General features: G+C 35.0%; 3 protein-coding genes across 3 annotated transcripts; 1 reads left to right on the forward strand and 2 right to left on the reverse strand.

Annotated features, from left to right (window-relative positions):
- Positions 1–4713: 4713 nt before the first annotated feature.
- On the reverse strand, positions 4714–7046 carry LOC131783127 (uncharacterized oxidoreductase YccK-like). Its single transcript, XM_059099868.2, is given in 3 exon segments — positions 4714–5847; positions 6722–6883; positions 6886–7046. Coding segments are annotated over 3 exon segments (1017 nt in total). The 5' UTR covers positions 6977–7046; the 3' UTR covers positions 4714–5083.
- A 363-nt stretch (positions 7047–7409) lies between these two features.
- LOC131783129 (EF-hand domain-containing family member B) lies at positions 7410–14430 on the forward strand. Its single transcript, XM_066160318.1, is given in 18 exon segments — positions 7410–7649; positions 7838–7900; positions 8052–8195; positions 8595–8694; positions 8807–8887; positions 9082–9192; positions 9425–9554; positions 10147–10453; positions 11059–11236; positions 11239–11297; positions 11973–12011; positions 12013–12100; positions 12382–12458; positions 12792–12896; positions 13755–13815; positions 13818–13849; positions 14345–14387; positions 14390–14430. Coding segments are annotated over 18 exon segments (1698 nt in total). The 5' UTR covers positions 7410–7598; the 3' UTR covers positions 14419–14430.
- A 64-nt stretch (positions 14431–14494) lies between these two features.
- Positions 14495–22563, reverse strand: LOC131783131 (gasdermin-E). Its single transcript, XM_066160319.1, is given in 13 exon segments — positions 14495–15912; positions 15914–15986; positions 15988–16004; positions 16006–16062; positions 16291–16369; positions 16475–16556; positions 16559–16612; positions 16615–16650; positions 16653–16683; positions 17370–17488; positions 18543–18782; positions 19918–20263; positions 22269–22563. Coding segments are annotated over 13 exon segments (1410 nt in total). The 5' UTR covers positions 22473–22563; the 3' UTR covers positions 14495–15840.
- Positions 22564–22815: the final 252 nt, after the last annotated feature.

Below are 22815 nucleotides of genomic sequence, written 5' to 3' on the forward strand. Positions count from 1 at the left end.
GTTATGACTGACATTAATTTTAGCAGCCTTGAGTGGTTCTGAAATAATGAAAATTTATCCCTGAAGATAGCTGTTTATCATAGAAACATAAAGGACAACAGAAAACAAGCAACTACATTTAAAACTAACCAAATTATATGCAACACAAAAACACCCTCATCAATACCCTAAAGAAAGCAATTAGGCCAACAGATATTTAGTAAAAAGTTCATACTTTTTGGCAACTTAAGCCTTCTGTGTAAGCCAAAGTTTTGTTGCCATTAATTCTAGAACTCTTGTGGCATTTTTTTTTTAATGTGTCTCAGGTAATATATACTGCTAATTGTTGTCCACAAGCCTGGTGTGACATGACATCATGCTTAAACTGTCAAAAACAATATCTGTGAAGGTCTCTATGATTGGTTTCATACACCTGGGCAAACATTTCTGGAAAACAGATGCAAAAAACATCATTTCACAAAGATTAGAAACAATGGTAAAGTCCTTTTACCCAAATGCTAAATAAATACTTTTGCAGCAACTGTTGTTGAAATAAACCTAGGTTACTCCTGAATAACCAAAAAAAATCAGTTTTCTTTTTAAAAATTAAACAAGCTGCATAAGTTACCTCACTTTGTGCATGGTAAGTTTCAAGTGAACAACCAATTGGCTGAAATAATAAAAAAATTACTTCCCAAAAATAAGCAGTTATTATTTCAAACAATTAAGACAAGCTAAACAGGTTATGTGTCAAGAAATAGTAAGAGCAGGTTTTTAAAATTTTATTTATTTCATCTAATCTGTTAAATGGCTTGTAGCATTTCACAGCTGGAACAAACAAATATTCCTGAATAATGTCATGTACATACATAATCAAAGGCATTCAGTCCAGGTTGCAATTCAAAAAGCATCTCCAGGATCTTAATCAAAGCTCATTTAAATTTAGATGGGGTTTATGAATATTGGCCCAAACCCAGATTAGTAATTCCTTTTTTTAAATTTTATTGCTTCTGGCACTAATCCCAATTTTTTTCCTTTCTAAAAATATTGTGAGGCAATTTTAAAAGCATCATTCTACAGGATCTAAATCAAAGCTAATTTTAAATTAGATAAGGTTTTTAAAATATTAGCCCTTAACCCAGATTAGTATTTTTTTTTTCCCTTATTTTGCTTCCAGTGCTAATCCTTATTTTTTTTTTCCTTTCTAAAAATACAAAACTCATTTGCAAAGTAGGCTTAGAAACTGCATGTGTTCCCTGAGGAATTTTATTATGGTCACAAATGTTCTTGCATCTACTTTCACAAACATTGTTTACAGTGTTTTGTTGAAAGTCACGTAGAGGCAATTTATTCATGAGCAAGTTATTGTCCTTCCAAATAATTGTCTCACACTTATCTTCACAAACAATCTATATTTTTGTGCAGAAGGTCACGTAGGTAAAATTTAAAGTAATCCTGGTAAACAAACAGCACTCTTACACTTTTTGTTCTTTGTTAAATGATCCATGAATAATTGTCTACTTTTGTAAATGGCTTACCAAATAAGTTATATAACATTTTTAAGCTCAAACTCTGCAAAAAAAAATTGTCACTTTAATAAAAAATCGTATCAGACTAATGGTTAACACTTTGAAGTGGTTCAATAAATGTTCTGAGCTCACCATCAAACAAACACACACACAACAAAACAAGATTGTTGTCATACAAAATCTACAGATCCTTTTTAATATAAGACTCTTGCATCTCCATATAATGGAAAAGTAGACCCTTTGCTTATTGTAATTTAACACCCAACACCTTACTTGACAGCAAATCACATTATTTTGTGAATACCAATTCATAACAGAAAGAAATACACTGATAGCTTTTGACAAATGAGGAGACTTCAAGATGTTGTATAGAATATTTTGTCCTATCCAATACTAGTTGCTTCGATTTCTACATGCATGTAGTATACTCTTGGCAACAAAAGAGCATCAAACCATGGTGTCCTGTCCCAGAAAATACTTCAAATTATTAATCTATGCCATCCAACCTTTATTTGATTCCAAACCAGTGATAGACAGTTGTTAATCATTCAATCCTTGCTCTACTTTGGTTCCCTAAAACCTCTGCATGGGTTAACGAGGAGCTATTGACATTGTACAGTGTATAAATACAAGTTGATCAATTTAGTTTTGATATCCTTTCAACAGTAATTCTAAAGTTCTGGCATCTGCCACATGCACATGATTTCTCAAAAAATCCAATCAACATCAAAACCTGCAAAATTCACCGTTTGTCTGAGAATAGAATTTCAACAAAATTCTATCAGCTTTCATAACTTTCCTTACATCTCCACAGTTGACTATTATACATATTTACGCTAAACAGTTAAAATTGTCTCAATACTACTAACACTACTCAATGTAAATTTTGCAGAGGTCTATAGACTCAAAATATATTTTGTAATGAACTAATTTCTCCAATTAAGTCTCCTACTAGACTAACAGGAGATTGTTTCCATTAGCATTAAATAACTAAATTGCTAACTTACAAGTAGACATATTGTTGCCAAGAAATTTATTGCTGTATTAAGATTTAATTTATTTAATAATTAACTAATATTGAACAAGTTCAGGTACAAAAATTCTGAAAAATGAAATGAAAAATAAGCACCACCAATCATAAGCACCACCAATAAATAAAGAAGCAAACAAAAATTTGCAGCTGGAGGATGAAACATTTCTCAGAAAATTTCCAATGCTGAAAAAGGTTTTAAGAAAACCTTAAAATTCATTAGTACTTAAAGTCAGTTGAAGTCTGTATATTAATAACTTTTAATCACTAACCAACCAGAAGGTGGCATATCGATTTATATATTCCTGGAATGAAAAAAGACATAAACTTAATTCAGTAAGCATTGAGAAACATTCATAACATGAGTATGGTGTCAAAATGAACTCTATAATTGTAACTAATATTGCTTGAGTTTGTGCATTTATGTTTCAGTTTTCATTGTTGCATTTTGCAAAAAGAAAGAAGCTGCATGCCTCTCAGGTTTTCCTGGATCAATCTACTCCCCTGGCCCAGTTCTTCTCAATATCTAGTTTCTTTGGGTTATCCAATTTTGCTCATTACCTAAACTGACTAGGGGGAAACAAAGATTATATGTTTTAACAATAGCAGCAAGGGATGTCAGTAGAATCATATGCCACAACAAAACCCAGTCTTGTAGAGAGGTGAGTGTTTGTAGCCAAAGTGCTTGAAAGTCAGTTCCTGTGAGACATGTTACAGGTCACTCTAATGAAAATAAACTTTTTGTTATTTTTGTAATAATTTTTTATTCCCTTCATTTTGCACCACTATTTAGGAGGTCTGTAATTTTGCACAGAGGTTATCCTCAGGTATAGACTGCATGAAAATTTATTTACAACTTATTTAAGTAAACCACAAGTAGAAGGTCTGGAAACACTCAATTTTAAATTTGGAGCTTTTTAGTGGTGTGCACTTGATCATGTGCTTGAAGATTTCCATGAATGATAAACAGTTTACCGACAATAAAGTGCGCTATTTGAATTCTAAAATTAGTAAATGTTTGTTTCACTAATATTTAATAACTTATGGTTTATCCCATGAAAAGCAACCTTTACTTTACCTTTATTACATTTCTCAGTTGATACATGCACTTTGATTGGTCAATTTAGTGGGCTGTATTTTACTGTACACCCTGCTAAATTCAAAAGTTTGTTTGAATTGAGATCCTCTCCATCTCTATGAACCCAAAGATATTGTATAGCTTACTAATCTCATTTTCTCCATCTCTAAGTAATGGAGAAAGTTTTCTCACCTGCGCAATTGGGACATTTAAAGACCCATTTTGATCAGTATGCATTGCACACAGAATTGGCCATCAGTGGCCATTAACTCGATGGTGACTACTCCACAAGCTTATAGAAAACAAAACAAGCCTCGCTCTTGTGAAACCAGGACAAAATCAGAGGCATGCAATGTATACTGGCCAATAATGGGTATTTATTGCAAGTGGAGTGGACATCTGGGTCCGGGTCTGTATCTTACAGTATAGACCTCAACTTGATTGGTAAGAGGTATCCAAACCACAGTATTAAAAAGCATAATTGCATGACTATTGTATTTCATTTCATTATCTAGTGGAGATTTACTAAGGATTTTATCTTCACAAAAATTAAAGGTAAGATCTTAAATAGTAGCATGAAAATAATGGCTGTAAGATCTAGGCAATTGCTAATTACTTTTTATGTAATTCATATTTATTTATTTTGTCCTTTAGTTTTTCATACCTCCTTCTTGGTGATTTTTGTTGAGGGTCGTTAGGTTTGTTGAGGTTTGTCAGTTACACCTTTTCATAGGTTATTTCATGGTCCTCTTGTATTTAAAGCCAGTTTCTTTAATGCATGATCACTTTTTTAAAGTCAGTTTACCTTTAAGTCATGCTTGGCACAGTTCTCTGTTTGGAAACCTTCAAGGTATTCGATTTTGCAGTAATATATTAGGCATTATCAATGTAAGTATTTTTCCAATTTTGTTCCATTTCTGTTCATTTTGTGTTTGTACTTTTCTATCTTAATTAGTTTATTCAACTCTTTACCTTTTTAGTTTCAACCTACTACTACTTTATAAACAACAACTACAACCACTACTTTTACCACTACTGCTGCTGCTGCTCTGTAAATGAGTAATATTTTTTTAGTTGAAATGAAAATGCTTGTGCTGTTACAAGGGTCAAACATTGTTTAATGGAACTTAGTGAGGCATGTACATGTTTTCATTTGAAATGGGACTACTAACAACATGTTTACAACTAAAAGTGACACCACTTCATCACACTCCACAGGTAACTTTTTAAAATTTTGTTGAAACACCATGCTTCCCTCTTAATATTAAACTGTATTCATGACATCTAGTTTACTTGTTACCAACATTGACATATAGGAAAGAGTGAATCTCTTAAAAATTGTCCCAAAGAAAATTGCTTAAAACTATTTTGACTTCAAAATCATTACAATCATCATTCTCTCGCTGATCACAAAGTAACGACAATTCTGTATCCTACCTTGTTAGGAAAAACACACATAGACCCATACTATCTGTACTCATCTCCACAGTCACCAGTAGTCTCAAACAAGTCATTTCCTTTACTAAGAGTTTGTTCAATTTTCTGGATATCCTCTGGAGTGAGTTCCAAGTCAAGAAGTTTTAGATTTTCCTCGATATGCTCAGCTCCTGCCACACCAAACCTACAGCCAATTATGATGCCAGCAACTTCTGGCTTGTCTAAAATATAACGACAAGCAACATTAGCTATGGTGCAGTTATGAGCTTGTGCAACATCAGACAAATTTGATAAGAGTTCTTGAAACAGCTCCCAACTCCCCCATGCATCGATCATGTGCTTATACTTTGCAAGAGAAGCTGTTTGGAGATCAGATCTTCGAACTGGCTCTTTTTGGTTCAGATATCGATCAGATATCAATCCACCACCTAACGTGCCATAAGCTAAAAGCTTTATCCCATGTGCCTGACAAAGTTCGACCATTTTCACCTCAGGGCGACGGTCAATGATAGAATATTGCACTTGATTGGTTGAGATGGAGATTCCCCTTTTTAAGATTTCCATCAGGTGTTGGGTGTCAAAATTGGTTAATGCAATCTCTCCAATGAGACCTTCAACTTGCAGTTCATTGAGGTAAGTCAGTGCATCAAGGTATCTATTGTCAGAGTAATCCCACCAGTGGAACTGTAGCATATCAAGCTTTTCAACACCCATTCTTTTCATGGCGAGGCGAACACGTCCTTTGGTTATCTCTCTTGTGACTGGTCCTGGCTGTGGCACCCATTTTGTTAGTGCTATTGATTACATTAACAAAGATAGTTGGATTTCCTAAATTGAGAATCAATTAATAAGCTAGGTGGGAAAATCTTTCCAAGCCTGGGAAGGGTTAAATTTTGTTTGGCTCAAATATGCCGGAATTTTGGCAACTATGATCCTACATCCCAGCCGGAGAAGGGGCCATCTAACCCTTTCACTCCTTAGAGTGACCAAAAAAAAAGTTCCTTTTACAGTATCAATACATTTCAGGTAGAAGAGTACTAATAGGAAGAAAAAATACTTTAATTAGGAGATACAGTTTGATTCAGAAAAAAATTCTCAACGTTAACATCATAGGAAATGGAGGACAGTGCAAAGAATTAATAGTGTTATCTTGGAAAGGGAGGGTTCTGGGTGTGAGCCACGAAGGACTTAAAGCCTCGGGCCTGTTCAAGACGATATCCAATCATTCCTCTACATTCTGTTCACCTGGAAAAAGTTGTGTTTGGTAAACGTTATAAGTTTCAGCCATTGCCCTTCTTACGAGCATCTGCAAGGGTAATTCACGATGTCAATGCTTGAAACAATTTAAGAGAAAAAGGTGCAAAAAATTTCACTTTCATAATGTGTCATCCACAACCGTGAGTAACCACTACAGAACAAGTCTAAAATATCGTTAGTTCTAGTTTAGGAAAACCAAAGAAAATCAAACTTTTAAATTGAATTCAGGCATTTATGAATTGTTAACTTCTCGAAAGCTAGAATTCGATTTCAGTGACAATTAAAGCATCATCACAGGAAGCTTTTGAGGTGTATTCGGCTAATGGTCATGGAACGCGATGTCCCCACTGTTTCATTACCAGGCGTACAAATTGAATGTATATCCTACCAATCCACAAGCCGAACGCTTACCTTGCACTTTTCCGGCAGATTCCTCTCCTCGTTCAGCTTTTAAATGCTCTAGAAAATCGCCAAAGATGTCCTCAGCAGGCCCATATATATCAGCCATATCAAAAGTTGTCAAACCCGCATCAAAATACTTGAACATCTCTCGAGAGGCCTTGTTTGGATTATCGGTCCATGACTACCAGAAACTTGCCACATTCCGTTTAAAATTCTACGAATTTCCAGGCCATTTTTAAGGCGATAGAACGGTACCCTTGCCATTATAATAGCAATTTCCTCTAGTTGTGACAAAACAAAATTTCACCTCTTCGACTTTGAAACGGTAACAGCACCGGCTGCTCCAGATTTGAAACCAGTCCTCTCACGGAGGACCCAAAGTCACTCACGGTCACGCTTCACCTGCGCCAGTCTAAAGAGGGTTTGATGGTCAAGATTGACTTTCCTTGGGAGATTGGAACGGCCATTATTTGAAGTTTTGCCGAAGATTCCGAGAAAAGAGACGTAAACTTCATTGGAAAAATATTCATTTTCGTGATGAAATGAACTTTGAGTATTTAGACTTTCAATAAGGTCAACAAGGACTGTACTTCATATCGCCGTTGAGACCGGAAATAACATTAACCGGAAGCGTTGTTGACCTTGATCGCGTTTTGGGTTGCTAAGAGACCAAGACGCGAAGAAAAACTAAGGAAGTTTTTATTTACTTTACTTTTTGATTGTAGTTTTAAAGCTTCGTATGTCTGAGGAACTTCAGGTTTGGAGTAATATCCTTTAACATAATAGCAAGGAAAAATACCACTGCTGAACGCAATATAACCTTACTCAAATACTTTTGACACATTTGTTCGTCACAGAACTCATTCAAACTATCAGGGAGATCGAAATGCTTACAAACGCGGGTAGATTTATAGACAGAAATCCCGGAATAATCCCGGTAAGTTTACGAGGAGATATATCAAAGAAATGTCTTTTTACCTAAACAACCTAATCCTCTAAAGAAGGCGAGCTGAAAGTTGCAAAACAGAATCAATGAGATTATTGAGACCACAGATAAGGAGTGTCTGTCGTTATGAATTTCGTGGGTTAAATTTTCCCTCAATTTTACTTTTCATCCTTTTACAGGCGGGAAAGCTTTTCGATGTTTCAGGAGAGACAGCCGGTGGTAGCCTCCAAATACCACAGCGTGTAAGTTGGAAGCGAAATAATGTTACGCATTACTGTGTTATTTGTTAAACCGTATACTCATGGATAAAGTTGCAGTTTTTATATAAGTTCATGTTTCAAAAATGTAACTTTACTAAAACAATTTGATTCAAATCGCGAATTGTCTTTAAAGGCTACTAGACCAGAAACTGTTCGAAAGTTTAGAGGAACAACACAACCTGAGGCGGGCAAAGAGAGAGTGTTTTATGGCAGAGCAAATGATCCAGACGTAGCCTCGAGGATTACGCATGGAGTCAACACAAAATCTTCCCTTGTCGTATGTATCATATCCTATACGATATAAAAGTTTTAATTATCTCTCCCAAGGTAACTTTTAATCGTGTAGTTCCCGTAAAGTAATTGTATTGGTTCATTGTTTGATAGAAAGAAACTGTTTCGAGCGAGCAGAGTGTTAGTTGCAGATCGGCTTTCATATGTAAATGAACAGCTGTTAGAACTCACGCTTGAACAAAAACGTTTTTCCTTGCTAAATCCTCTGAAATTATGAGCTTAGAAGTTCCTTTCCCTCGTTCTGAAGTTAATGAAACCATGAGCCTTTATCCAGAGTAGATTTTTTCATCATTAGACAAAGCACACACAAAGCTTTACGTTGAGAGTAAAAATCCAGTGCGTCCTAAACCAATTATTTTCTTTCTCTACCTGATTTCTGCAACAGGCGGGCCACCTCGTAAATCCTTCAAGGAAAAGTCTTTTCTCTCAACGGATGCTTGAAAAGAAAGAAAGCATTTACGCTAGCAGGAAAAACGCTCCTCTAGGTAATTTTTCAATATCTTACAATCATTAAATGACAGATTTTAATTTTTGTTGTTTATTTTAAGTTTTCCCTGTTTTCATGAGTTTCATGCTATCTGTATTCTGTACAATTAGGGAGGTGTCATGACCAAAAGCCAGGTCTGCCTGATGGTGTTGGACCAACTGATGTGACTTATGGAGTCAAAACCATCAAAGGTACTAAATTTTAATATCACAATCAATATATCATACATCATATATTAATTTATAAATATATTACTATCATTTTATTAATTTTTATGTATGAATTCTTATGCTAATATTAATTTGAGATCTGCACATTGGCAATAAATTTTCAATAAACAGAATATTTGAAGTACGAAAATATGATTATTTTTTGTCTCATTTAGATGGAAGTGCTGGAGAAATGGTCAGCCCTGCAAAAACAGCAGCCCAAGTAAATGCCGAGTCATTGGAGGGAAAGGAACTATACAAAGTCAGCCATAATGACTTTGATGTTGGTATGTTAAGAGATGTTTGTTCATCGTTACGTACTGACTTGAAACTTGTTAGATCAAGATGGCAACTTCTTCTTGATAAGTTTGAATATTCTTGTCACTCATTTGCTGGATAATGTATAGATATTATAAGAAGAGGTTACACAGTAATCACCTCTGGAAGTAATAGGGTTAATTCTCCAAGTAGAGTTTGTAAAGTTCCCCACCCTGAAGATGGTTTCCTTCATTTTCACAGGTGAAATGTTTGATAGAAAGTATGACTGGAGTAGAATACCAAAGGAGAGCAAATTTGGTGTGGAAACACCACATAACAATGATGGAATCCATGTAAGAAAAACTCTCAAGTGGCTCCATGAGACACAACATAAGTTTGATTAACATGAGCATGTACACATTTAACTATTAACTAAACTGGTTTAAATAATACCTTCTTCAGTTATGTATAGGTAATAACATGATTTTGAATGCAATTTGGTGTAAATACGCACCAGTAAATTTTGAAAGACAACAAAATTTCCCAAGCCCACAGGGGAGTGCAATTTGTTGTCTTCAAAAAATTTCTAAGTGCTTATTTAAACCAAATAACACAAGAAATCATGTTTTTACTTGTTAATGATTTACATGAAAAAAGCATCACAGTAAGTCAAGACACACAGAATTTTGACAGAGTACGTGCATGCACTATTCATGTTACATTTTCATTTTCAGCCAACCATATGTGTGTAATTTTTTCATGTACATCAATTTCGATTATATCCTTGTACTTATACTAAGCCATAATCATATACCTTCATTACATATATTGTTTTTCTATATTCCTAAAATTAATTTCTATTAAGTTTAAGCATAATTTACAAATATTCTTCAGCAATAATCTTACAAAAGTAATGATAAAAATAATCATTTTTGTAATAACCCTTAAACACATGCATATCTAAGTCATCTCCCTTTGTGCAGAGAAAAGGCAACAAAGATTGTCTCAAAACGTGTTGACGATTTCCGTGAGAGAACCCAGCCTCAACTTGGCCAAGTACACGATCCAATTAAAGACACCCTCAGGGTCCCACCAGATCATGCCTTTGGGGTAATGATTAAACCTGATGAGTATGGAGCAGGAGACCTGATCCACATGCGTGTTCCTGGAAATTATCTTAGAGGGCGTGACAGGGAAAGGGGAGTGCTTGCAGCTGTAAGACATCATTTGAAGAAGGCAAACTATCACAATTTCCATGACCTGAAAGCTGCATTTGGATACTATGACAAGGTGAGGAAGATTTTTTAAACAAACAGAGAGGTAACTAATCCCAAGGGGTATCCATGTAAAGAGAAACAAAAATGACAGCAAAAATAAAATTTAAACTTAGTTATTCCACATGTACTGACTCACTTGATTGTTGAGTTGAAGTGTAGCTTTGATTTAACATGTTAAAATCATAAATAAATCATCACTATTAGAAATATTTATAATCACTGAAAGCAAAATTGTGTTAAGATATGCTTGTGCAAGATCTAAAATAATCTTTTAGTAACCATATCAAAGAGAATAAGTCTCCCTCAGATGATTTTTTCCGATAAAAGTGCATTGAATATTACATTATTATAACCCTAACTAAAGACTGTTTGGCTTGGAAACTGCAGTCACCACTATTGTAATTTCCAATGACCCCAGGAGTGAGTAAGTGGAGATTCTTGAAGCTACAATGTAAAGGGATGTAACTTAACTTATCCTCAAATTAATTATGAGTTATAATCAATCAGGCACATTAAAAGGGGAAAAAACTAAGTTTTTCTAAGAAAGTATTGAACTTTTCCATGAACATGTAGATTGAGCTAGCATAAAGTTACAACAATATACATATTAAATTGTAGGACAACTCTGGAAAAATTTCACTTGATGAGTTACGTGAGGTGTGCATCCACTTTAACCTTCCAATTGAGCCAGTGCTGTTGGAGTCCATGTTTGCTTATTGTGATGTGGATGGTGATGGACAGATAAATTATGATGAATTTTCCAACTTCCTTAACTGGAAAGACAAGATGCCATCCGGGAGTTAAAGAGTATCATAACAGGAGTACAGAAAGATGAAACAGCTGAAGGAGAAGCTAAGGTAACCATGCATGTTTCAAGGTTTTGATTTTTTTATCAAGATTTTCCGTAATGAAAAGGGTCCTGTCATACTGGTTGAGTGGTTTAAATTGGCCACTTCATGAAAAACTTTTGAGATGCATTCACCTGAAGTTCGCATGTGGTAAAAGGCTCAGATCTTAAAGTACTGGGAAAGCCTTGGTCACTGAGTTGAATGTGTTCTTGAGTTACAGAACTTCCTCTCAAAAGGGATCTTTAAAGTCCAACCAGGGCTGAGTCATTTGAAAAATGATTAGCAGCTAAACCACACTTATATGTATTCAGCTGCCATGGCAACATACACTTTTTTTATGTAATAACACCAAAACAAGCATCAATTTAGCATTTTTTGACAAGGTGGCCCTGCATGCCACAAGAAGAATCAAGGATGAACTGTCAATAACTGGCAGGGGGGATGTACCCTAGAAGATGATGAGCTAACACAATACTTCTAGGGGAAAGCCCTACTCTAATCCAATGGTCAAGTGGATCCTGTTCGTAGATAGGTGCAGTGACTTTATTTTCACCTCTTGAGGTAAACTACTGCTTCAATGATCAACAAACTTTTGACTAGTTCTGCAGTAAGTTGCATAATAGCCAGTCTGTCATTTTGTTGCAACAGGTGGTGAGAGTATAATGTTTTCTGGACCTCTTACAGGAAGAAGAGAAGAAGACAGGTGCATCAACACCCACAAGACTTAAAAAAACAGATTGACCAAGCTGTTGGTGGCTGGAAAACCTCTTCATCTCAGTTTAATGAAGTCACAGGCAAGATCAGAACAACAGGTAAGACTTCTATAATCTGGTTACCAACTCTTGACAAGTCATTTTGATGCCTGTGCAACATTACCTCTTTAATAGCAGTCAATTAATAGTAAGTCCTCTTTGTACATCTATGCACATAAGCCTCAGCCAGGGAATGTCCCTCATTTCCCATTCTACTGTAATCTCCTCCAAGTTTCTTTGTGCAAGGCCTCTCTCCTTTTCTCCATTTGAATAAAGTACTTGTAATGATTGCAGGAAGTTCATGTTATCAACTAATTAAAACTATTTCACTTGACATTTAGGTTGGCGAGCATATGGAGTTCCAACCATAAGATCTGATTTACCAGCACCAACAACACGAAGAGTTGCTGACCACACTGTAGGTCCATTTTCAAAAATGAATACATATGAGTAGAAAAATGTTATCAATATTCTTTGACAAACCATCCCACAAATTTTAAACTTTTTCACTGATAAGATCCAATTTTTTAATATAACTTTGATTGCATACATCTTTGTGTAGTAAGAGACAGGAGTCTACCTGTCACTGATCAGCATTGAATTGTACTATTCAGTTGAAAGATACATACCAGATAATTTTTCAATCCAGGAAAAAGAAAATTGGCCTATATACACCTGACATTGATCTTGCTATTCTGCTGATGACAATAACAATGAAAGTGCTCATAGAGAAAGTTAATTGTTCCCACAGAATTATGGAGATGAATCTGATGCCTATGGCCTCATCAACCCATCAATTTACAGCAATCATGGAGTTTATGAGAAGGATTTCTTTAGCCCCAGAGACCAGTATGAGGTAAATTTAATTAAACCACAAGTTACTTAATGTTCCTTGATAGATTTTACATAATAAAGAGAGTCAACACTAAATACCTGTTCAATAACTATTTTATAATCCAAATGCATTAAGTAGAGTACAAATAGCACATGAATTGAGTACAAATATCGCCATATTGTACAGTTGGCTATTTTGTACTGTAAAAGAACCTGTTTAAGCAGTGGGCTGCATGCCCCATTTCTCTTGCTTCTCTCACTTTTCAAGAAGTGCACATGAAATAAAGCAGTCAGATGATAAATAACTTATCACATGTTTTGTTGCAAAGTACAGTGTATCACTGAGTATTTTTACCCATTTTTTTTATTTTGACCTTCTTACTGGCTCATCAAAATAAAGCGCAAGTCATAACAGATACTCGATATTACACAGCAAAACTTCTCTTAAAATGGATAACTCAAGATAAATTTGCATCAGTACCTTTTATTCAATAATCCTAGAAAGTTTCATCAAGCTTGTTGATATTCCGCTGAAATTACAGACTTTTGTGTACATTGTAAGGATGTTATATCCTTAATTTCTTTTTTTTTTTCCATTTTAATCGTCACTAAATAACTTAACCATGTATTCTCTTGTTATGAAATTTGTGTCAATTTCCATGTTTTTTTCTCCTTTTTCTTGTTGCACTCCAGTCACCATTTGGAGAGTGGCTTATTTTACTTTGATTATTTAAATAATTTTTAAAAAGTATGCCTTAGATCACTTAAGAGGCCTTTTCATTGTAGCATTTTCTTCACTCCTGCAAGTGAGGCATGAGGCTGAAATTAACTTTTTAAAAAAATGCTCTGCACATTATTTATATAGTCTTTTTTTAAACAGATAAGGAGAATATTTGATGGGATTGGAGTGGAGATGACAAGTGATGCTTTTGAAAAGATCTGGGAGAAGCTAGCACAAGACATCCCACTGGACTGGTAATGACAACTTTATTCAACTCTCTATACTCTTCTTCTTACCCTGCTCAAGGTTAATAACTAATTGACCATTAATTTTGGCGATCACTTGATGCTCTCAGGCCCTGCATTCACTTTTTCTTCAACTGAACAGCCTCAAGAGTTTTTTCTAACCACTAATCAAGGGTAGATTGTTTCCTGAAAACAACAATTTCACTTTTTGAATAAAAACTTTCACTAAGTATTTTCTAGAAGTTCAACTCTAGTTTCCTTTCCCATCAAGGGAAGTTTGTTCCAAGAACAAGAAAGTACTTTTTGGATAAAATAACTTCCACTGAGTATTTTCTATAAGTTCAACTCTAGTTTCCTTTCCCATCAAGGGAAGTTTGTTTCCAAGAACAAGAGAGTACCTTTTGGATAAAATAACTTGAACATTTTTCCTCAAGTTCAACTTGTGTTGTTGTTGTTGTTTTTTTTTTCAAACTCTAACTTGGCTTACCATCATCTCTGCTCTAGGTCAGTGTAGAGACATTCAGAGGAGTAATGGATGAAGTTAATGCCAGAAACTTGTTGAAACCCAAATGGCATGAAAACAGGAAAACATGAAAACAACAAATTGACTTTCCCTAACTTTAATAAAAATGTAGCAGTGTTCAACACCAAAAATTTGGACTAACTTTTTATTTTTCGATTTTCATTTGATACAATAGAGATCGTTGGTAACTAACAGTATTCATTTCTTTAATAATTAAAACTTACTTGTGAAATTGTATCTTTTTTTAAATATTCTTATTTTCCCATTAATCTGTATCCATTCCATCAACCTATTTACATTTATTGAGCAGTCTTGAATTTTGTGTCATTTGAATGGAAAGTAATAAATTAAGACAGCAACCTGTGTTAAAAATGATTGCAGCAACATGAAAATTTTGAAACATAACTTCTAGAATAAAATCTTATTGAATTGAAAAATATATTGGTCCATGCAGTTCATATCAATAAGACTTATTTCAGTTAAGAGAGGCAATCAAACAACTCATCCCCCACATATTCTTTGAAGAAATCAAATGAATTAGTTTGAAGATTGAAAATGGTTTCAAAAGAAAAATTCTTAAAGCCAACACAACATTATTATCACAGACAAAGACTACCCTGGTATCATGTTCAATCTTCATTGATAAGTACTGATCACTGTGCCCATTTCCTCACACATTCCTAATAAATTCAGCAGCAAACTTTCAATAATTTAGTGTTCACTACACAGATTTCTCCATTTCATGGATGAACTTTGCTATCAGTTATAGTTCATTTAGACTAACTGAAGTCACATCAAAATTCATATACCTGTGATAGCAATGAAAGTTTGAGATGAAAAGATTTTCTATACCTTATTTTCACAATTTTGTCACACAAAAAATTCTTACCAGTACATAGCATAATACTATCAAAGGGTGATTTTTAATGAAGGTTCCAGAAATGTTAGATACCTGGTACCTAAATTTTAACTACAATTTAGCTTCATCAACAAGTAACAAAAAAAGAGGAAATAATGAAGTCAGTATTTCCTGGTACTTTACACTCATTACTTTAAGCATTTTATTCCATTCAATAATTGAGAGGTACCTGTACATTTAATTCACACTAAATCTTAATATTATACCCTTTTGCCTCAATGACTGTTACAAAAAAGCAAGGCAGTTATTAGCAATGCAAAGCTCCACAAATCCTACAAGAAAAAAGAAAAGGCAAAACCAACAAGACATTCCCTTCCATTTTTTTTCCCTCTTCATTATCTCACCTTTAATTGGTTGAACCACAGGCCACTCAGATGTATGTAGTATATACAATCAGCATTTTCATATAACGCATGAGAATGTTTCAAAACTAAGAGTAGGATGGATGCTGTGTATGAAAAACAATTTCACAAGCTTGACCAAGGAACAGTGATTTCTTCTCACTGCCATTACAAGAAGAGTCCAGCTTCTACAGAGTTATGAAGATGACTTTGTGTGTTAAATCTTGGTGCACATAACAAAAACTGCAACATAAACATCTTCAAGAGAGATTTGTTCAAAGTCCCACTTTCAGGCACAAAACCTTTTGATTCCCTTCCATAACCTGATCAAATCCAACAGACAAAAGAAATGCCTTGGCGGGTTGATGAATGTGTCCATAGCCCTTTGAAGAAGAGGATCATCTATTGATGTCGTCTTGCCTACCATTGTATTCTTGAGCTGAAAAAATAATTGAAGTTAGGCTAACATCTGCTGAGTTCAAAAGAAATGCTTGAGGGGGGGATATATGAAATTCATCAGTGGGATGAGGAGTTAAAGTTTCAACAGGGAGGGATGAGCTTATGACCTTGGTGTACTCCCCAAGAGGCAAAGGGTGAACCCATATTATAGTGACCTAACTTTCAATTCTTAATTAATTGAATAATGTAATTAAAATTATTTACAAACCAGATACAACAGTGGCTCCAGGTATGGGGAATTCACTTCTTTTATTGTCTGACATTGAGCAGCCGAGAGTTCTACAATTAAAAAATAATCATAATTTAGTGTTCCATTACTATTCTTAAACCCAAATTAAAACTTCGTACAAAAAAAGGTGTCAAAGATGAATCACATTCAAACTCACCAACAAGCTTCTGCAAGAGCATTGCAACAAAGTAGCAACCCATCATCAGAATCTTGGGAGAAAGTCAAACTGCCTTCTCCTGAATCTCAATATTGAATCCTATCAGAAGTAGAAGTTCCTTGAGAGATCCAAAAGCTGGTCCAGCTTGGTTTGGAATTCTTTCATTTCAAGTGGCTTAAACTCTTCTTTTCAACAGCTGATAATGCTTTCTCCAACTGTTATTTTGTTAAATAATTATCATGGTAAGAAAAATACCCCCTAAGTTAAATATCAAATTAGCTAAAATGCCACTCTGATGAATTACACCTTACATCTAAATACACTCGGAAATAAACATTAATTTCATATTTCTATGAAAACGGTGCACCCCTCCCCAAATAATGAATCAGTGTCTACTTAAGACAGAAAATCAAAGAAAAGGACATTCACAGATGAGTATAAAATAAGAAACTTGCTGCACGGACAGTGAATCTAAAATATTAAATATGCATTAGGGTATCCCTTTAAGGCCCTGTTTATATGGAGAAAAATTGTCCTGGGTAGAAGAGTCACTCACCCACCTGAGCTACTCTGGGCCAGCCAAGTTAACTAACTTTCCATGACTTGGCCTGCTCTTAGCTCGGGGAAAGAGGTAATTTTTTTTTTCATATGAACACTCGCTAACGTTGACTCAGCTGGGAGGGTAACCCTCTTTTCTCCTCATAAAAAATGGGTTTAAGTTTAATTTTCTATTGTTAGCATTTCCTCTTTCTTCTTGATACTGATCAGGTTAAGCAACAAGAGGACTTTGTTGTCAAGAAGGTAAAATCTGGAATGGCTTAGGAGAAGTTACATGCCCAACTGTTGTGCATTTTAACCAACCTGTTCAACATTTACTGAACATATAATAAGAAACTCTCACCATATCCCTGAGAGGTGCAACTGCTTCTGGATAGGAAAGAATTTCCTTATAGAGACTAATGATCTTGCCAAGGCGTGGAGACTTCAGAAGGTCATCAAAGACAGCTGTTAGGGCCTTATCTAAAAGATGTTTTTTCATACAAAAAACTGAGTGAGCAATCCTTTCACTTGTTGAATTTCAAGAATTCCAAGTGATTACAGGTAGTATTAAGTCTTAGAGGTACTACAGGAGATAAATTTTTACTGGTTACCGCCTAAAAAGGAAAACACTGATCATAATATTTTAATTGATAAACATCAAAAGAAATTCAGGAAGTTAAAATTTTTCTTGATGAACTGGGCTAAGAAAACAAGGAGGGTTACTTCCTTTTGTCATTTAAACTATGGATTTCCAAGCATCTCCAGGCCTGAGAAAAGCCGTAACAACACAGGTGAAAAAAAATTGGGATATTTTTTCATGTGTGTTTGATATTGCCAATCAGATACTGACACCTCACTCGCCTTTCACACCACTTGGTCAGTTTGATGAATGAACAGATTTTTCACTTGCAGACAGTGATGTTCAAATTTTTCTAGAAGGGGAAGAACACTAAAATACAAAAAGAAAAACTGAAAATTATATTTGTGGCTTTGGTGATGGCATTTCTTGCAGCTGAGAACAAAAATCATCAACTGGAAGATTCACCACAGGCCGATTTTGGCTGTGTACCTGAAAGATTTCTTCTATTGGTAAGGACAAAGTCAATAACTGAGAATTTCGTAGCTTGAAAATTATGCCCATTGTTGTTTTTGTAGTGATTCAACTAATTTTTTTCATCTTGAGCCTTAGTTCCACCGCACTTTATGATTTTATGATTGTCCATCCCTTTACTTTCTTCATTAATGAAGTTGAATTTCCTTGCCAGTAATGGCTATTGTGTTTATATGATAAACAAAATAATACATGGTTGTTTGAAGATATGGAATTTCTCGACTCATATTCAACTCAGCATCTCACTCATTTACTATAATCACCTATGAGCTATCAAGTTAAACACATGAAGAGAAATTCCACATCTATGTATGCCCATGTATTATTCTCTATTTCTGCCCTGGTCTACCTGCAGGATATTCAAAAAGATAATTAAAATAATAATAATTCAATAATTCAAAAGCAACAACTCCTTATAGTTACCTTTCTGCCCATCTGGTTCATCAAACAAACAATATTTCTTTCCAATCTCTCCTCCTGCATCTGTCTCATCAGGTAGAACCAGCTCAAAGGTTCCCATGTCTGGGTCAAATTTTACTTCATAACAAGCATATCCTAAAATTGTATTACTAGGAAGTTCATATGAACGGTGGTGTTCCAATTCTATTGAGCCAGTCAATTTAATGAAGAACTTGGGTTTACCAACACTCACATTTGCATCACCTGAAAATTTAAACCATAAGCTAAGTTTTTTTTTTGGTACATTTTTATAAGGCATATGTTGAAAAAAATTGTGAGTCAAGAGTAACTAAACCACGAAGTTTGTACCTAGGATATTATACTGCTGGTTGAAATTTCAAGTGAGACAGCCCAAAGACATCATTTGAAGTCAAATAATTGTAAGTGTGTGACCTCAGAATGCCTTAGTGCTTCACCACATAATCCCCAGCCAAAAATTATCAGGTTGCATTTTCTCTGTACTGTTCTTTATAAATTTCCTTAGGTGCTGAAAATGAGAATTTGTTTAACAATCAAGATCTTTTTGGTTGTTGATTACTTCCTTTATTCTCATATTCTTAACAAGTGTTTCAGGGGTAATAAAGTAAGGAGACATTAGATGTTAATCACACTTCAAAGAGTTAAAAGCAGTGAATATAGCTGGTTGATGGCCTCTTGAAGGCCACTGGTATAAACAAGCCTAATACATGAATTTGGTAGACTGGCAATGGTACTTGTGCCAAAAGTTATGGGAAGGAGAAAAGTGCTGAAGTTAATTTTTGTCTCTGCAGCATGCTGAGAAGAGAAAAAGGTACAAGTAGCAGGTGACTAATGATTACAATTACAATGGCCATGTCTTTTTCTTGTCTTGTTATAGTGAACTAGATTCATTACATTGAATAATTTTATTAGGATTTTTTCGCTTGGGGAAACCTTGGATGGGGTTCATCCCAAGAAAGACAGATGGTGTTATGTGTTACCCCTCCTAAAACTCAACCCTTTGACTCCTTCAAGTTACTAGCATCTAATCTCTCTTTATAACATCACCCCTGAATCAAGGGAAATGATTGCCAGCTAAAGAAGCTCTTGACTGTTGAACAAATTCTCCTTAAAGGCTCCTTCGGAAATACACAGAGAATAGCATGGGGAATATGCTTAATGTTGCTACAGTAAGGGTGGAAAAGGTTAAAACCAGTATTTAAACCAGCATGTAGGCTTCACCCCTTTCTATATATTCTACATTTATTTTTTTTTTCCTTCCTTTCCAGCAAAAGAACCAGAAAGAGTAAGCTTCAAGTGTATTTCATGAAACAATATTTCATTACTGTTGTGATATCTATAAAACAGAAGACTGTCAAACCTTCTTCCTTGGAATCTGAATCAAGATCTGTATCTCCTTTAGTTGCAACTGTTTCATAAACGACACAGATTCTTCTTCTCTGTTTGGCAAGAATGTACTGCACATATTCATGATCCAGATTCAATGTTGTGTCTGCTAGAACCTTCTTCAAGTTATCCCAAGTGACTTCTCTTTTCAATACAGTTCCCACATCCATGCTGATTGTAAATGAGTCTATTGCAGATGCATCAATTCCAAACTCTGATGCAATTTTGCCTCCCAGTTTACCACTTACATGGAACTTTGGTTCATTTTTGTAATCAGAGATGAAAGTGGATTTTTCAATATGACCTTTGATAAGAACTGGCTGAGGAACAAAAAAAGGAGAAATTTCTGGTAATAAGAATAGCAAAAGGATTTGCACGTCATTCCTGTGTATGGTGCTGATCAGAAATACTTTGCTCTCAAATTCAAATATCAAGGAGACACCAACAGAAGGTATTAAAAGCATTTTCAAAAACATCATCCAGAAAACTCGAGTTAAATGGACAGGTGAGCAAAACAGCTGAAGAGCATTATTTCTTTTCAAACCTATCCTTTATTAAAATGTTTCCTTTATTAAACTGCTGATTTAGAAGCTGCCTTTATCAAGGTGGCATTATCATACAGGGTCTAATACAGGCGCAAATGCAACTAAATTTTTCACTTTGGCTACCAATCCTGAAAATTAGTTGCCAAATTGGCAACTAGAATGTTTCATCATAACCTTACTTAGAGATATAGTGAATTTAAAAGATTTGCAAAAGATAAATCCATGGCAAACTTCCTCATTAAGTCTGTTTCCAAAACATAGCACATGCACCTCAATCAATGACTAGATGCCATTATGGATTTAGGATGTAGGTGAGCTTGAAGGTTGTATATCTTCCATCCTAGCGTCCACTCTGTAGCAGGTGAAAGATCTTTTTCCTAACTTAATTTTGGAGGACCTATCTAGTGCCTTGACAGTGTAAAAAAAGGGTTTTGTTTGTCTTTGAAAATGGCGACCAGCATTTTTTGAATTGGCTACCACTTTGAAGAATTTAAGAGCCAAGAGGCTATCAGAAAAAGAAAAAAAATTAATTTTACGCCCTGTCATAAGATATCTTTTAAATGATACCAAGAAAACAATTCTAGTAACCAGGCCTTCACTGCAATTTTCTAATCCTTTTCTAGGCAAGTTCATGTCCCGTTATTCCACTGGAAGATCAGACCCTTCTTAATTCCATAAAACTGGTATATTCTATGCAAATTAATATTAAACCTGATACCTTTTTTTCAAATGTGGTCTTAGCGAAAAACACCTTATAAATTGAAAATCATACACTGCAATCAGCCAAAACATTCCAAGAAACAAAGCTTCTGCTGTATTTTCTGATCCTTTTCCAAGAAAGTTGGTATTCAGTCATTTCATTTGAAGACATTTCTCTCAATGTGCATGTAAATATTATGACCTGATTATTTCTTTGAATTTGGACATGAGGCACGACAAATTTTTAACAAATATACTATGTAGAAATATAATATATAGATATATATAACATATATATATGTATAGACACCCATTTTCAAAAACATTTCAATTTGAAAAAAATATATGACATATATAAAAATTTTGTTTATCATCAAAAAGTGTCTCTTTTTTATGAGAAAACAGGGATAGCTGCGTAGTATTGTTGAGTACCCACTCATGTGTGGGAGAGGCATCATATGATATAATCACAATTTGATCACACCTTACATTCGCATCGAGTCCGAAATCGTCACTTTTTGGGAGGATTATCTGTCAAGATACTAAAAATTTTTGTGAACGTCTCTTTCAAGGCACGCTTGATGAAGGAAAGGAGCAACTTCAGAATACCCGGCCACTCGTTTACATGTCATTGAATAAGAATAATGGGAGCAACTTCAGAATACCCCGCAACTCATTTACATGTCATTGAATAAGAATAGCGTCTATTGTGTTATGCCTCGATCTTCAAAGCCTCCCGACACATGTAAGTGAGGCGGAAATGAGTTGCGGGGTATTCTGAAGTTTAGCCGAATAATGTCTATTGTGTTATGCCTCGATCTCCCAAGCCTTCCGACAAATGTAAGTGACCGGGTATTCTGCAGTTTAGATGAAGGAAAAAAATCCTGTAACGAAAAACACCTTGAATTCGAAAACTTCAATTTATTAAAATACAAAGCTCGTACTCGCGAACCTCCCCAAGAAGCAAGATTTAAAAGGCTCGCAATGGCCAACATGTTTCTATATGTCCATATCCTACACACCGTTTTGGGTGAGGGCCTATTATCTCCCCTAAAATCTTATGTTAATATTTTCATCTAACCTTCGTTAACAGTTCATTCAAAGTAAAGGGTGTAGACTTGTATGTGTCTGCCTTCCAAAACCAACGGCTTCTTTTTCTCGTTACAACACATAGAATACTACAACGTGTCGACGTATTTAAATCAAGAATTGGACGAAGGGTCGATCGCCCTGTGTCTTTGATAAACTGTTTGGAACAGGCTTCGAACAGCGCCATGTTTACCATGAAAATAGACGATGATTTAAAAGCATGCTGGGAAATGTATGCAGTGACATCTGGCTGGTTGCTCGTCGCAAATATCCTATTAAAACTGACATTTTCATGCTCCTGACAATCACGCTTTTTGTCCAAAAATGTTCAAATCATGCTCATGTTTCAAAATTATGTTCTTTTGGTTTGAAAAATTCTTTGTTTTATTTTAAAGAAGAAAATACTTGAAAGGCATCTTGAGTGTTTTACGTTACCTGATTAAAGTGAAAAACATCTTTCTGTCTCTTTTACACCTACATAAGACTTAGTAGTCATAAAAATTACATTTTCCTCCACCGTCTAAACACTTGTAACGTTT

The sequence above is a fragment of the Pocillopora verrucosa genome, chromosome 13 (genome assembly GCF_036669915.1).
Source record: "Pocillopora verrucosa isolate sample1 chromosome 13, ASM3666991v2, whole genome shotgun sequence".
NCBI lineage: Eukaryota > Metazoa > Cnidaria > Anthozoa > Scleractinia > Pocilloporidae > Pocillopora > Pocillopora verrucosa.